The following is a 14,954-nucleotide window of genomic DNA, read 5'->3' as shown; positions in this document are numbered from 1 at the left end:
CAGTATGTGATTGATGGCTGTAATTACCAATCACTGATATGGTTTGGATAGGAATCTGCCACTTTAACATTTGGCTCAACACTGAAGTTTTGAAAAGTGTGTTTCTTTTTTTTTTTTTTTTTTTTTTGTCAAGTTCATCTCTATTTGTATTTAGTCTTTTGATTTGGACTGAGAAGTGACAGCTGCAGACAGAAGGTGTGTATTATCTAATTCTGACATTTTTACCCCGACCCCAAAGGGAAGGCAAGGGGTATTGTGTTTTGTTCAGTTTGTTTGTTTGTTAACACTCTAGCAGCAAAACTATTGGTTGAATTCATAGAGATTGCCAGTGACTCAGAATAGATGCCATTACATTTTGGGAACAGTTGGTCAGAGTTCAAATGTTTTTATGAATTTTTTACACTTATACTTACTTTATTACTTATATTGGGCAAAATTTAAAATGTCTGTAGCAGCAAAACAATGGGGTGGATTCATACCAAATTTGGTTTTTAGATTACTAGGGGCTCATAATAGATGTTATTACATTTTGGGACAAGTAGGTCAAAGTTCAAATTTTTTATGAATTTTTAAAATCATTTCCCCCCCCCCATTTATGTGTAATGTGTGAAATTTCAAATGTCTGTAGCAGCAAAACTATAGATTGAATTCATACCAAATTTGGCTTATAGATCATCAGTGACCCAGAATAGATATCATTAAGTTTTGGGAAAAATAGGTCAAAGTTCAAATTTTTAATTAATTTTTAAAATCTTTTTTCTTCTCCAATTTACGTATAATGGGCGAAATTTCAAATGTCTGTAGCAGCAAAACTATTGGTGAATTCATACCAAATTTGGTTCATAGATTACCAGTTGCTCATAATAGATGTCATTACATTTTGGGAAAAGTAGGTCAAAGTTCAAAATTTGAATTAATTTTTTAAAACTTTTTTTCCCCCCATTTCCTTACAATGGGTGAAATTTCAAATGTCTGTAGCAGCAAAACTATAGGTTGAATTCATACCAAATTTGGCTTATAGATCATCAGTAACCCAGAATAGATGTCATTAAATTTTGGGAAAAATAGGTCAAAGTTCAAATTTTTTATTAATTTTTAAAATCTTTTTTCTTCTCAAATTTACTTATAGTGAGCGAAATTTCAAATGTCTGTAGCAGCAAAACTATTGGTTGAATTCATACCAAATTTGGTTCATAGATTACCAGTTTCCCATAATAGATATCATTACATTTTGGGAAAAGTAAGTCAAAGTTCAAAATTTTAATTAATTTTTAAAAACTTTTTTTTCCCACCATTTACTTACAATGGGTGAAATTTCAAATGTCTGTAACAGCAAAACTATAGGTATAATTCATACCAAATTTCGTTTATAGATTACCAGTGAGCCAGAATAGATGTCATTACATTTTGGGAAAAATAGGTCAAAGTTCAAATTTTTAAAATCTTTTTTCTTATTATTTACTTATAATGGGCCAAATTTCACATAAAAACATCAATTTTGTTTCAATTTACTTCAAACTTGGCACATATATAGAGGAAATTAATATTCTGACATCAGCACATGCACAGACATGATGACATCAGCTGGATCGATGTCAAAATACGCTACAATATGTGTGAGGGGCGGGGTTTGTTGTACCTGGCACCACTTGTTTCCTCCTGGTTTCGGCTCCTGCAGCTTTAAGAGTTGCCTCTTAATCATTATCATGGTTTAAAACTTTGCCAGTTCTACAGGGGTTGGACAAAATAATGGAAACACCTTCACCTCAAGATGATAATGCCCCAATCCATACAGCTAGAATTGTTCAAGAATGGCATGAGGAACATTCTAATGAAGTTGAGCATCTCGTATGGCCGGCACAGTCCCCAGACCTCAACATTATTGAGCATTTATGGTCAGTTTTAGAGATTCAAGTAAGACGTCGATTTCCACCGCCATCATCTCTAAAAGAGTTGGAGGGTATTCTAACTGAAGAATGGCTTAAAATTCCTTTGGAAACAATTCACAAGTTGTATGACTCAATACCTCGGAGAATTGAGGCTGTAATTGCCGCAAAAGGCGGAGCTACACCATATTAAATTATATTTTGTTGATTTTTTTAAGGTGTTTCCATTATTTTGTCCAAGCCCTGTATGTAGAATTTCATGCTACAACATATAACCTGGCCTGCTGATTTCAGAGCTGATATTAAGAGGTATTTTAACAAAAACCTGCAGCTGGCTGACATGTTTTGCCCTTGACTAGACCTGCTTCTCTGAATCATATTACAGTATTTGTCAAAGCCTTTCTAACATTTCTTTCTGCACCTTTTCATACACAATGGTGCATGATTGCTGTATTCCTAGAAGATGTAATTGGTTTCTTGTGTTAATTCAGTGCATGTTGTAGTTCTCCTCTTCGTCCACACATGCACACACATAATATTTCACTTGTTTGCATTTACCTTTTATTAATACAACACATTTTCTGATGCTCTCAAATGTCAAGGTTTTTTTTTTGTTGTGTTTTGCAGTATATATCATTTTGATGTCGGTAAACAGTGATGATGTATTTTGTGGGCGGGGCCTAACTGGTGGCAGGATGTGACAGTGGTGTCAACAGTACATGGAAGACGGTGTCAAGAGCAAGAAAATCAGGGAAGAAACAGAGTAATGGAAGATAAAGAGGCCTTCTCTATTTTAACTCTGTAAAGCTGGGGTGTCAAACTCATCTTCTTTCAGGGGCCACATTCAGCCTAATTTGATCTAAAGTGGGCCGGACCAGTAAAATAATATAAATAATAGGTTAAGAACTTGTAAATAATGTCAACACCAAAGTTTTCTATATGTTTTTGAGTGAAAAAAGTCAAATTCCGTAATGAAAATGTTTACATCTACGAACTGTACTTGAACAGAACACAAACAAATATGAACAACCTGAAAATTTTAAAGAAAAATAAGTGCAGTTTTAACAATATTACACCTCAGTTTATCATTTATACATGTAAATCACAACAACATACACAAAATATTTAGTAAGAGGTAGACTATTGGTACAATTCTACATACGTCTCTTAAGAAATTTCATTTTGTTCATATTTGTTCAGGTTATTTATATTTTTTGTTAAAGAATAGTCTGTAAATATAAACATTTTTGTGTAATTTTACTTTTTTTTTTTTTACACTAAATAAAAGACAAAAATTTGCGTTTTTCATTATTTATAGGTTGTTATGATTGTATTTTACTGTTTTGACCCACTTCAGATTGAATTGACTTAAAATGATTTCCACATCCTTGACTGTTATTATCTTCATTATAATTTTTGCATTTCACAAATTCATCCCAGGGGCCGGATTGGACCCTTTGGCGGACCGGTTTTGGCCCCCGGGCCGCATGTTTGACACCTGTGCTGTAAAGCCTGAACCATTATGAGTATGAGTTTCAATTTTGTATCATATTTGATACATCAGGTCTCAATGCTCAGATATTATTATTTTTGAACAAACAAAAACCTAATATAACACAAACATGTCTAAGAAACTGGTAATTCCTTTTTAAAATTGTCAAAGTTCTTCCTCCTTCCTCATTAATGACAATCTTGTAGTGTCACTGGAAAGGCCTCTGGTAAATGAATTCCTCCCTCCTGGTGGATTATCTGTGTATTGCATGTATCTAATTGTATGAATCAAGTTTTTCAACAAAAAAAACCAAAACATCCCACTGATCATGTAGAGGGCTTCAAAACTCATGTATCAAATATGATACATTTGGTGTTAAAGGGTTAATGATCTGACAGTGAGAGACAAGAAAAACTGACTTTTTCAGCAAAGATATCAATAACTGAACATAAACGAAGTGTGTCCATCCACTGTCATTGATCCAACTCCATGGGTTTTACTGGTGAATCAATGTTGTAGAAGATGATGGTGTTTCCACGGTAACTACGGAGCCTCTGAACGTCCAAATGGGTCATATCTGATGACCATGAAAAGATGATATACTGTATTTTACACCAATTATTTACATGTATTAATAGGATTAATGGATCAAAAGGTATTAACCCATAAAGACCCAAACATCCACCGGCATCCTAAACCATTGACTGATTTAAACTGTTTAATACCTGTTGATCCATTAATCCTATCAATACATGTCAATAATTGGTGTAAAATACAGTTTATCATGTTTTCACGGTCATCAGATATGACCCATTTGAACGTTCAGGGGCTCTGTAGTTACCATGGAAACACCGTCATCTTCTACAACATTGATTCACCAGTAAAACCCATAGAGTTGGATGGAAACACTTGTTTGTTTTACTGAAAAAGTCACTTTTTCATCAGTTTTTTCTATTTTTGATATACTAACCCTCAAGTTTAATCTGAGCTTTGATGCGCATCTATATTATCATTTAACTAAATACAGGAAAATCCATGATGTACACTAAACCCCCCCCCCCCCCCCCCAAAAAAAAAAAAAAAAAAAAAAATACAGAGGATAATATTTTAATACAAAAACTGAAAAACTGTATTTGCACTTGTATTGATGGGATTAGTGCAGTGGTTCCCAACCTTTTTTGGCTCGTGACCCCATTTTAACTTCACAAATTTCTGGTGACCCCAGACATTCAAAACGAAGACTGTTTTTTTTTTTTTTTTTTTTTTTTTTTTTTGGCTAAAATATATTTGTTTTTGATCATGTAATAGTTTGCTTTACTATGTTGCAAATAAACATTAATTTTAGATGACATTTAGTCTGTATAATGTATATTATTATGGACGGAGGCAGAAAAGCCAGGTGCAGATTACTGCACAAAGTGAGAATTTGATTTTCCTTGGTCAGGATATGTACAGTCAGTCCAGCTTGGATTTCCAAGGCTGACAATTAATACTGAACAAACAAGAACTCAAACTATGAATTATGAAAGAGCTGCAGAATCTGAAACTGACCACAATGAACATTTGACAGATAAACAGAACCACAGTGCTTCAGTTTCAGCTTCATAATTTGTCATGTCTTTTATGGATTGGGATTGTCTTGCTCAACTCATCATATATTTTTTATTAGTAAATTTTTTGGGGGGTTTTTATTAGTTGCTAGAAATTTCAGGCGACCCCATTTGAATTCCAGGCGACCCCACGTGGGGTCCCGACCCCAAGGTTGAAAAACACTGTACTAGTGTATCAGAAGTTATTAAACATATTAACCCTTTCGTGCATAGTGGTCACTACAGTGGACAGCTATTCAAAGGTGTTGTTCTCTTGTATATTTATGGATTTTGTTGGTTTATTTCCATATCAGCCAACACAGTGGACACTTATGCATCATTCCATACACTGTAATTCACACCATTACTGTAAATTTGCTGTTCTGGATAAATCTGATCTGCAGAAACATGTTTGAGTGTAAAAAAATTTCTAATTGTTATTAGACTGTAATTAACTGTTTTTTTTTGGTTTTTTTTGACAAAAAGGTTTTTTTTTTTGGCAAATTATCTCCATGCAGGTATGTTAAAATGTGAGAAAACACCAGATTAGCAATATTAATGTTTTTATTTCATAGTTTTTATGCAGTATATCAGTAAATACATGTTTCTTTGCTTCTAAAATTAAACACATGGTGTCCAGCTGAGTGGATATTTTTGTAACGCCATGAAAAATAGGTTCATAAAAAATTCAATCACATTGTTTGTTTGTTTTTTCATGCCTAAAGAGGAATTTAAAAAAAACAAGGAAAAAAAAATCTTGATTAAGCTTCTCATAATTAATGCATGAAAGGGTTAAATCAGTAAATGATTTTGATCACCAGTGGCTATGTGGGTCTTTATGGGTTAATATAAAGTGCTGTAAGTGTTCATTTAAAGTGACTGCATACTCTTCTTATGGCTCAGAAGTAGCCTCATACATACCTTACATATGTTGAAAACCCCCTGTAAATTAAATTGACTGGCATTCTTTGAAAATGACATTGAAAATACACTGACCTTTAACTATAAAGACTAACAAGAGCAGTTTTTCTTGCGGGGGGCTGCTGACAGAGCACCGTCACTCTGTTCTTCGGAGGATCCTGGAACCCGTAGATTTCCATAAGAGAAAGACTGAACAGAATCAGTAGTCAGCCTGCACGTCACGTCTGTCTATATTCTTCTTGTGGCCAGACAGATTCTGATTTATTATCATTAGTAATAATGAAAGAAATATGCCGCAATAGTTACTGCGTATCAGGCATCAATTTTACGTTTGAGAATAAATGCAGACAATTCATTTTGCTAGTGGTAAAATGACAATGACATTGGGTCAGATGAGGAATGATTAAACACTCCACTTCAGTCTCACAACCTCCATGCTTAAAATTTATGCAGAGTGATCCACTCTGTGCTTTTTGAAAGATGGAAAAAGGCATTTTTGAACACTTTGGTGTTGTACAAAAAGAAATGACATGTTCATGATACTTTTAGCTAAACATATGAGGATGGTCCTGAATATAAATGACTTTTTTTTTTTTTTAGCTGCAGGGGAGGCAGATCAAAACCTGCCATATGCTACAATACACTGGCTTAAACGGCTGAGAATCTGCGCTAATGCAGTAGGTGTAGATCACAGAATTACAGTCCCCAAGGCAGTAAATTAAGGCATTAGCTTTTATCTTGGATGCCCAAAATCAGCTCTTGTTTCACTTTAATCGGTATCACTTTTGACAAAACTCGCAGAAAATACTGAAAATAGTCCAAAAGACATCCATTTATTTGGCAACAAGGAGGGTGGAAACCAAGAGCACATAGAGAGTGGATTGTTTTTCAGTCATTACAGTTATTTGTAAAACATAACCCACAAAGATAAAACCTGTCACATGAAAGACTCTTTTTAATGACTCGCACATTTTGCCTGAGTGAGTGAATTCACACAAAAACAGCCACAGATCGTCAGTGATGTTTTTCTATACTTCCTCATTGAACTTAATCAATAACCTTGTTATAGAACGACTATGGGAGAACAGTGGAGAAGAGTTGTTGAGGTGTTGAATCATCAGGTGACGTGAGGAGACAAAAGTCACAAAAACCACAGCTAATTGGAAGAGGCACACATCGTTCTCCTTGTGAATTTAGGCTGTTTTTTTTTTTTTTTCTTCCCTGAATCTTCCCGAGGGAATCCTACACTACCTAATGAACATGGTGCGCATAAATCATTGTGTCTTAAAGTAGTCAAGTGTGAGTCATGCCTGTAAAACGTCTTGTCTTCTCCCACACATAATGACGTGTCAATCATCAGTATCGAACTCTATAAGTTGAATTTAGATAAATCCAGCCAATGTACTGTATGAGAAAGGTTTGCGTTTATTTTCCAGTGTTGAATGAGGCCAGAAATGTTACTTGTATGTTGTGCATTATGCAAAATGCTGTGAACAGTCCAAATTAGGTGATTTTATCACTTTGCTTTAGCTGCAAATTACTGGCTTAATAACTAGGCTGTAAATAACCCCTAAATGCTCCCAGTAGCTGCACAAATCCAAATATTATAACAAACTGTTTTAGGGACCCATTAAAAGTATAATAATTCAAAGAAGCTTGTTACCTTGTGCAAATTACAGTGTTTTTACACTTACAATGTCTCACAAAATGGAATACCAGTGATTAAATACCTGGACGTTTTTGATTTTCAAGTACTTGTAAATCTCAAAATTAGTATATTAACACAAAATAATTAATACTGTACTCCAACTTGCATAACATTCAAACCTGTTCTTCTTTTTTTTTCTCATCATGTGTGAAAAAAAAAAAAAAGTGGATGGTTGCTGTATTGCTTCCCTGTTTCACAGTCACAGGTCTTGTGTTTCAGATGACACGCCAAATTCAGCAGAGCTTATAAATGGCTGCTGGCTAGAGGTGGATGGACTCGGCGGGGTTTTGAGTTTTAGCATCTAGCTGCTGGTTAGGTTGGCCGCTTCCCAAATGGCCCAATCTGTAGTAAATGGGGTTACACAGCATCTAAGGTTGCAGATGGTGTTTGAAAGCACAGGAGCTCACAATGCATTTTTTTCCCCATTTAGAAAAAAAAAACAAAAAACCCCCCAAAAAAAACAAAAACAAAAACTAACTCAAACAAAAAAAAAGTGGGTTTGGATGGTGTGCAAGGCTGACACTTTAAGAAGGTGATTGTTAACACTCAGTTTGAGGTTGGAATCCATTCTCAATCCTGGTCGCGCTGGAGACAATCATCCTCTAATAACAGTAATCTATCTCCTCGTTGGCCAAGACAATAGCTGTTCTGCAGGGGATGTAAACCTGAGAGAGAAAGGGAGAAAGAAAGAGAGATAAAAAGGAGGAAAGAACATATGGAGAAAAGTGAGATGACAGGTGGAGAGCGATGATGCTGACAATGTCATACATTTTCTTGAATTCTAAGCTTTATCCTCAGATATGAGAAAATGAGAGGTATAATCTAAGTGTGGATACATGAAGACCTCTGGGTGGCACTGGAGTCAACAGGTCTGAGGACAGGGAACAAGTCAGAGCTCCTTAAACTTGCACCGTCATGTGAGCTGCAGCTTTAATACACGGAGAATATACAGTTTGGCATAATGGCCGCTGTGATAACTGAATAAATCTATCAAATTCGTATCACTGACATAACATTCAATACTCCGCATCTTAAAATGGATGATCTCTGAATGAGCAATCTTGCCTCTAGTGGGGGCTAAAAAAACCAAATTCAATCGATTCTTAAATTCAATTCTAACCTCTCCGATCAATAAAATAACACACTGTCTCTAAGTATGGGTTGTATTCTGAGAGGATACACTCTGCTATTGGGCATAAAGTAAAAAAAACAAAAAAAACAAAACAAAAAAAAAACCGCTGAAGTTAAAGCTAATCTCCAGAGTTTGGGTTTACAGGGAAAAATAAAAAAACAAGTCAGCAAAAAAACAAAACAAAAAGACAACGATGTGAAATGTCAGATTCCTTACAGTACAAACAAAACTTAGAGGGTGTTAGTTTGGAGCAGGGTAGCTCCTTATGATATTCACAGTGTTGTCTGGAGGAAGCATAAGCTAATGATACACGGTCATTTCTTGCTTCCAAAGTACCCAAAAGCTTCTAAACACAAGCTCAAGTTGGTTTAGAAATGGAGTCCATCTACTAAAATACACTTTACATTAACGTTAAGTTATACTTCCTCCCACTCCTTTTCGAATATGCAAATGAAATCATACTTCGTTTTCATGTATATGTACAGGTTTTTTGTTTGTTTGTTTTGTTTTCTTATAATCTGTTTCATTTGTAAAGACTAAGTGGGATTACTTGGTTTTGTTGCATATTCGAAATAACTAACTAAATAAATAAAAAATATATACACACATACATACATAGGTGCAGAAAAACGAAAACTAACATATTATTATAGAATTTGGGGATCCAGAAAAAGACATTAATAAGTGTTTTATAAAGAGAAATAAAGACCCAATATGCTACTAATATGTATGTTAATAAGTAACATGGTTATGGTGAAAAATATCCTTAACATAGAGTGCTGCAAAAGTGTTCATACAGGGTAAATTAATTCTCTTTATGGCTCTGAAGTAGCCTCATACATACCCTATATATGTTGAAAAACCCCAGTAGATTTAAATCAGGGGTGTCCAAACTTTTTTTAAAGAGGGCCAGATCTGATAATGTGGAGATTGCCAGGGGCCAGTGGTCCCTTTGGATGTTTTTTAAACAGTAAAAATTACATATAAAAGCGCTGTTCTACAACAATTTAATTGTCATTGTCACATTATCATTTTTTTAAAATGGCAATGTAACCAAATCTAGGCCACTCAGGTCTGAACAAACTAAAAAAAAAACAAAAAACAATTCTGCCTTCCTTTCACATCTGGAGTCAGATAACATAGAACAAACTGTGTGGAGTATCTTAAACATCCAAGCTGATAAAAATCTTAACCCCACATTCATTTTAAACATGACTTATATGAGTAATCATTAAACATATATTACTCAGTAATGCAAAGTCTGTTAACATTTCAGATGAAAACATATGACACTTACTCTTGTCTTTCACAAAATCATTCAGAAAGTAATATTTGTGTCACATCTACAAGTACATAACACCAGCAGTGAATTCATTGAACTCACAGGTTCACATGAAGAGTCACTGTTGTGAGTTTAACCCTTTCATGAACTGTCCACTCCAGTGGACAGTTCTTCTCCAGCTGTTCTCTTGTATATTAATGGGTTTTGTTGTTTTAGTTGGAACTATCAGCCAACACAGTGGACACTTGTGCACCATCCCATACACTGTAATTCAGATCATTACTGTAACTTTACTGTTCTTGATAAACCTGATCTGCACTAACATGTCTGAGTGTAAATCAATTGTTATTTGTTAGAAAAGAAGTTTTTTTTTTTTTTTGCATATTATCTCCATGAAGTGAGTAATTACTAGCATTGGAAAATGTTAAAATGTGAGAAGACATCAGATTAGCAGCATTAAAAATGTTCTTATTTCATTGTTTTCATATCACTTTCTGATATTGGGTTTTAAACACGTTTCTTTACTTCAAAAATTAAATGCATGAATATTTTTGTAACTCCAGAGAAAAAAAAAACTCGATCGCATTGTTTTTTTCATGGCTAAACACTGAAGAAAAAAATTTTGACTAAAGTTCTCATAATTCGTGCATGAAAGGGTTAAAGCAGCTTGAATTTGCTTCACTTTTTCGGAGCGCTCACTCCCTTCTAGCTTGTTGTATGCGTTAGCATGTTTTGTCTGCTAGTGTCTCTTTACATTGAATTCCTTAAACAAGGCAACAGTCTCTTGACAAATTAGGCAAACACAATCGCCTCAATTTTCAGTGAAAAAAAAATTATAATTCCCATCTCTCCTGGAAGCGGCGGCCCTCACTGTCAACTTTGTTTTTTTATTTACAGGCGCCGTGGTTAGAAATTAGTGAAAAGGGTTAACGGCGAGGTCACAGAGCCAGATAGAGTTAGAGTGGTGCTGCCACCATGAGGTGAAAGGAGAAACTGCATTTTGAACCTTTTATGATTCATGTACTCGGTTCAACAGTCCAAGCGGGCCATAAATAATATAATATAAAACCCAAGCTGTGGGCCGTATTAAATCTGACCGCGGGCCGTGATTGGCCCGGGCCGGACCGGACCGGACTTTGGACATGCCTGATTTAAATGAAAAGGTATTCTTTGAAAATACACTGACCTTGAGGTGAAAAAAAAAAGCTAAAGTTAAAGCTAATGTCCAGAGTTTGAGTTTACGGGGTTAAAAAAAATACAAAAACAAACATGTCAGCAAAAAACACAAATACACAAAAACAGACAACAATGTGGAAATGTCAGATTCCTTCCAGTACAAATAAAACTTAGAGCGTCTTAGTTTGGAGCAGGGTAGCTCCTTTTGATATTCACAGTGTCTTCTGGAGGAAATATAAACTAATGATAAACAGTCATTTCTTGCTTCCAAAGTACCCAAATGCCTCTCAACACAAGCACCATTTGGTTTAGAAACTCAGTCCATCTAGTACCATAAAATTTACATTAACATATACACAAGCAAGATGCAGAAAAAAGAAAAATAATATATTATTTTAGAATTTGGGCATCCTGAAAAAGACATAAATAAAGAGAAATAAAGACCCAATATGCTTCTAATATGTATGTCAATAAGTAACATGATAATGGTCAAAAATGTCCTTTAAATAGAGTCCTGCAAAAGTGTTCATACAAGGTAAATTAATTCTCCGTTTATGGCTCAGAATTAGCCTCATACATACCCTATATATGTTTAAAACCCCCAGTAGATGAAATGAACAGGTATTCTTTGAAAATACACTGACCTTGAGGCTAAAAAAAATGCTACAGTTAAGGTTAATGTCTAGAGTTTGGGTTTAATGGGTAAAAAAAACAACAAAAAAACATGTCAGCAAAAAACAAAAATACACAAAAACAGACAGCAATGAGGAAATGTCAGATTCCTTATAGTACAAATAAATCTTAGAGTGTGTTAGTTTTGAGCAGGGTAGCTCTTTTTGATATTAACAGTGTCGTCTGGAGGAAATATAAACTAATGATACACGGTCATTTCTTGCTTCCAAAGTACCAAAAAGCTTCTAAACACAAGCTCCATTTGGCTTTGAAATGGAGTCCATCTACTAGCATAAACTTTACATTAACAAATACACAAGCAAGACGCAGAAAAAATGAAAAATAATATATTATTATAGAATTTGGGCATCCTAAAAAAGACATTAATAAGTGTTTTATAAACAGAAATAAAGAGCCAATATGCTGCTAAAATGTATGTTAATAAGTAACATGGTTATGGTGAAACATATCCTTAATATAGAGTCCTGCAAAAGTGTTCATACAAGGTAAATTAATTCTCTTTTTATGGCTCAGAATTAGCCTCATACATACCCTATATATGTTTAAAAACCCACAGTAGATGAAATAAACAGGTATTCTTTGAAAATGACATTGAAAATACACTGACCTTGAGTCGAAAAAAAAAAAATGCTAAAGTTAAGGCTAATGTCTAGAGTTTGGGTTTAACAGGTAAAAAAACAAACAAACAAACAAACAAACAAACAAACAAACAACAAAAAAATGTCCTCCAAAGTACCAAATGCCTGTCAACACAAGCTCCATTTGGCTTAGAAATGCAGTTGGCTGACATTAACTAATGTCCATCTCCTAGCATAAATTTTGCATTAACATACTGACAAGGAAGGTGCAAAAAAAAAAAAAAAGAAAAATATTACAGTTGTTATAGAATTTGGGCGTCCAGAAAAAGGCATTAATAAGTGTTTTACAGAGAGTAAAATAGGGACAATATACTACTAATATGTATGTTAATAAGTAACATGGTAATGATCAAAAATGTCCTGAACCCTTTATAGTTCACTCATAGAAATACTCTGAAAATCAAAATTTCAACCTCCGTGTGTTATTGGTGGACAGAACAAGACTTTATTACTTTTGTCAGATTTTTAATTTTTTTAAAAATATTTTTTATTGTCATGTAGAAAATCAAGGTCAATGAAGTTACCGTATTTGGTTCCTTGGCCATATCCTCCTGAGACCCAGTAGGTAAACATTTTCGCCATTTTACATTAAATAATTGCCTTAATTGGAAACAGCATGATGCAACAGTTTTTTCAGATACATTTTTTACTTTGTTTTTTTAATATAATGTCCTTTTCAGTTGATTTTTTTTTTTTTTTTTTTAAAGCAAAGCTGTGAAACTCTTCTCCCCTACAGAGGACAAAAATTCATTGCTGGGTCTCAGGAGGATATGTGGCAAAAACAAACAAAAAAAAAGAAATCCAAGAAGTATACGTATATGTTAGGGTAGAGACTGCGATCTGGTAGGATCGGCGATTCTACCAGTAGAGACTCCGATCATAGTCTCTACCAGTAGAAACTCCGATCAGAGTCTCTACTGGTAGAAACTCCGATCCTGCCAGTAGAAGGGTTAGGGTTAGGGTTCAGATCGGAGTTTCTACCAGTAGAGACTCTGATCGGAGTTTCTACTGGTAGAATCGCCGATCCTACCAGATCGCAGTCTCTACCCTAACATATACGTATACTTCTTGGATTTCTTTTTTTCACAAAACATCCGTTTTTTTAATTCACCTTACTCTAGTTGCGAAAAAAAGGTCTTTCCGTTACAGTTTTGCGTGATATACCATTTGCGGTACGCCCGAAAAACCACCTCTTGCCAGCGCAAAAACTTTTAATCGCAAAATGATACTATTTGGTGAAATTGTCGTTTTTCCATTAGGTAAATTTTTATGCACAAGTTATATTTGCACAATTTGAGGGTCAATGGAAAGGCAACTACTGTCTTGAAATGTGAATGTGTGCGGAAATGACCAAAAATAGTAATTTGCCTGATAGAGGGTTCATATAGAGTGCTGCAAAAGCCTTCATACAAGGTAAATGAATTCTCTTTATGGCTCAGACGCAGCCTCATACATACTGTATATACAGGGTGGGGAAGCAAAATTTACAATATTGTGAGGCAGGGATTGAAAGACAGTGTATGACCAATTAGTTTATTGAAAGTCAGGAGAATTTATTTGCCACAAGAAAATGTACATAATAGAAAATGTTTTTATTCTATGTGTCCTCCTTCTTTCTCAATAACTGCCTTCACACGCTTCCTGAAACTTGCGCAAGTGTTCCTCAAATATTGGGGTGACAACTTCTCCCATTCTTCTTTAATAGTATCTTCCAGACTTTCTCGTAATAGTTTTGCTCATAGTCATTCTCTTCTTTCCATTATAAACAGTCTTTATGGACACTCCAACTATTTTTGAAATCTCCTTTGGTGTGACGAGTGCATTCAGCAAATCACACACTCTTTGACGTTTGCTTTCCTGATTACTCATATGGGCAAAAGTTTTTGAAAAGGTATGGATAATAGTGTTAGGTATGATTTTGACATCAATATATGTTTGGTTTCAAAACAATTGACGTAGTGCCTGCTGAGAAAAAACAACTAAATGTTCATTGTAAATTTTGCTTCCCCACCCTGTACTGTATGTTGAAAACCCCCAGTAGATGAAATGAACAGGTATTCTTTGAAAATGACATTGGAAATCTACTGACCTTGAGGCTAAAATTAAAAAAATGCTAAAGTTAAAGCTAATGTCCAGATAAAAAAAAACATGTCAGCAAAAAACCAGAAACAGACAAACAATGTGTAAATGTCAGATTCCTTACAGCACAAAGAAAACTTAGACGGTGTTAGTTTGGAGCAGGGTAGCTAATAAAGCGTTTGATCCATCCTTTTGATATTCAGTGTCGTCTGGAGGCGAGGAACAAACCGTGTACCGCTAGTCATTTCAGATTTATGCCAAAGGAAAAGCCAAGCAGACATAAATGATGCTGTATTCCTCCAAAGAAAACTGAAAAAAAAAAAAAGGAGCAGGGCTGTAAACAATTCAATCACCCCCT

At 34.8% G+C, this 14,954-nt stretch overlaps 1 protein-coding gene across 1 annotated transcript in view; it reads right to left on the bottom strand.

Moving 5' to 3' along the window:
* Positions 1-6,700: 6,700 nt before the first annotated feature.
* gbe1b (glucan (1,4-alpha-), branching enzyme 1b) overlaps positions 6,701-14,954 on the bottom strand; it is a 323,593-nt gene continuing 315,339 nt past the window's right edge. Inside the window, exon 16 of the mRNA XM_030152339.1 lies at positions 6,701-8,261. Within this exon, the coding sequence (XP_030008199.1) occupies positions 8,199-8,261 (63 nt within the window). The 3' untranslated portion in view covers positions 6,701-8,198. The remainder of the gene's footprint in view (positions 8,262-14,954) is intronic.

The sequence above is a fragment of the Sphaeramia orbicularis genome, chromosome 13 (assembly GCF_902148855.1).
Source record: "Sphaeramia orbicularis chromosome 13, fSphaOr1.1, whole genome shotgun sequence".
Lineage (NCBI taxonomy): Eukaryota > Metazoa > Chordata > Actinopteri > Kurtiformes > Apogonidae > Sphaeramia > Sphaeramia orbicularis.
The sequence above is the reverse complement of the archived record's forward strand: the minus strand, read 5'-3'. Positions and strand labels throughout refer to the sequence as shown.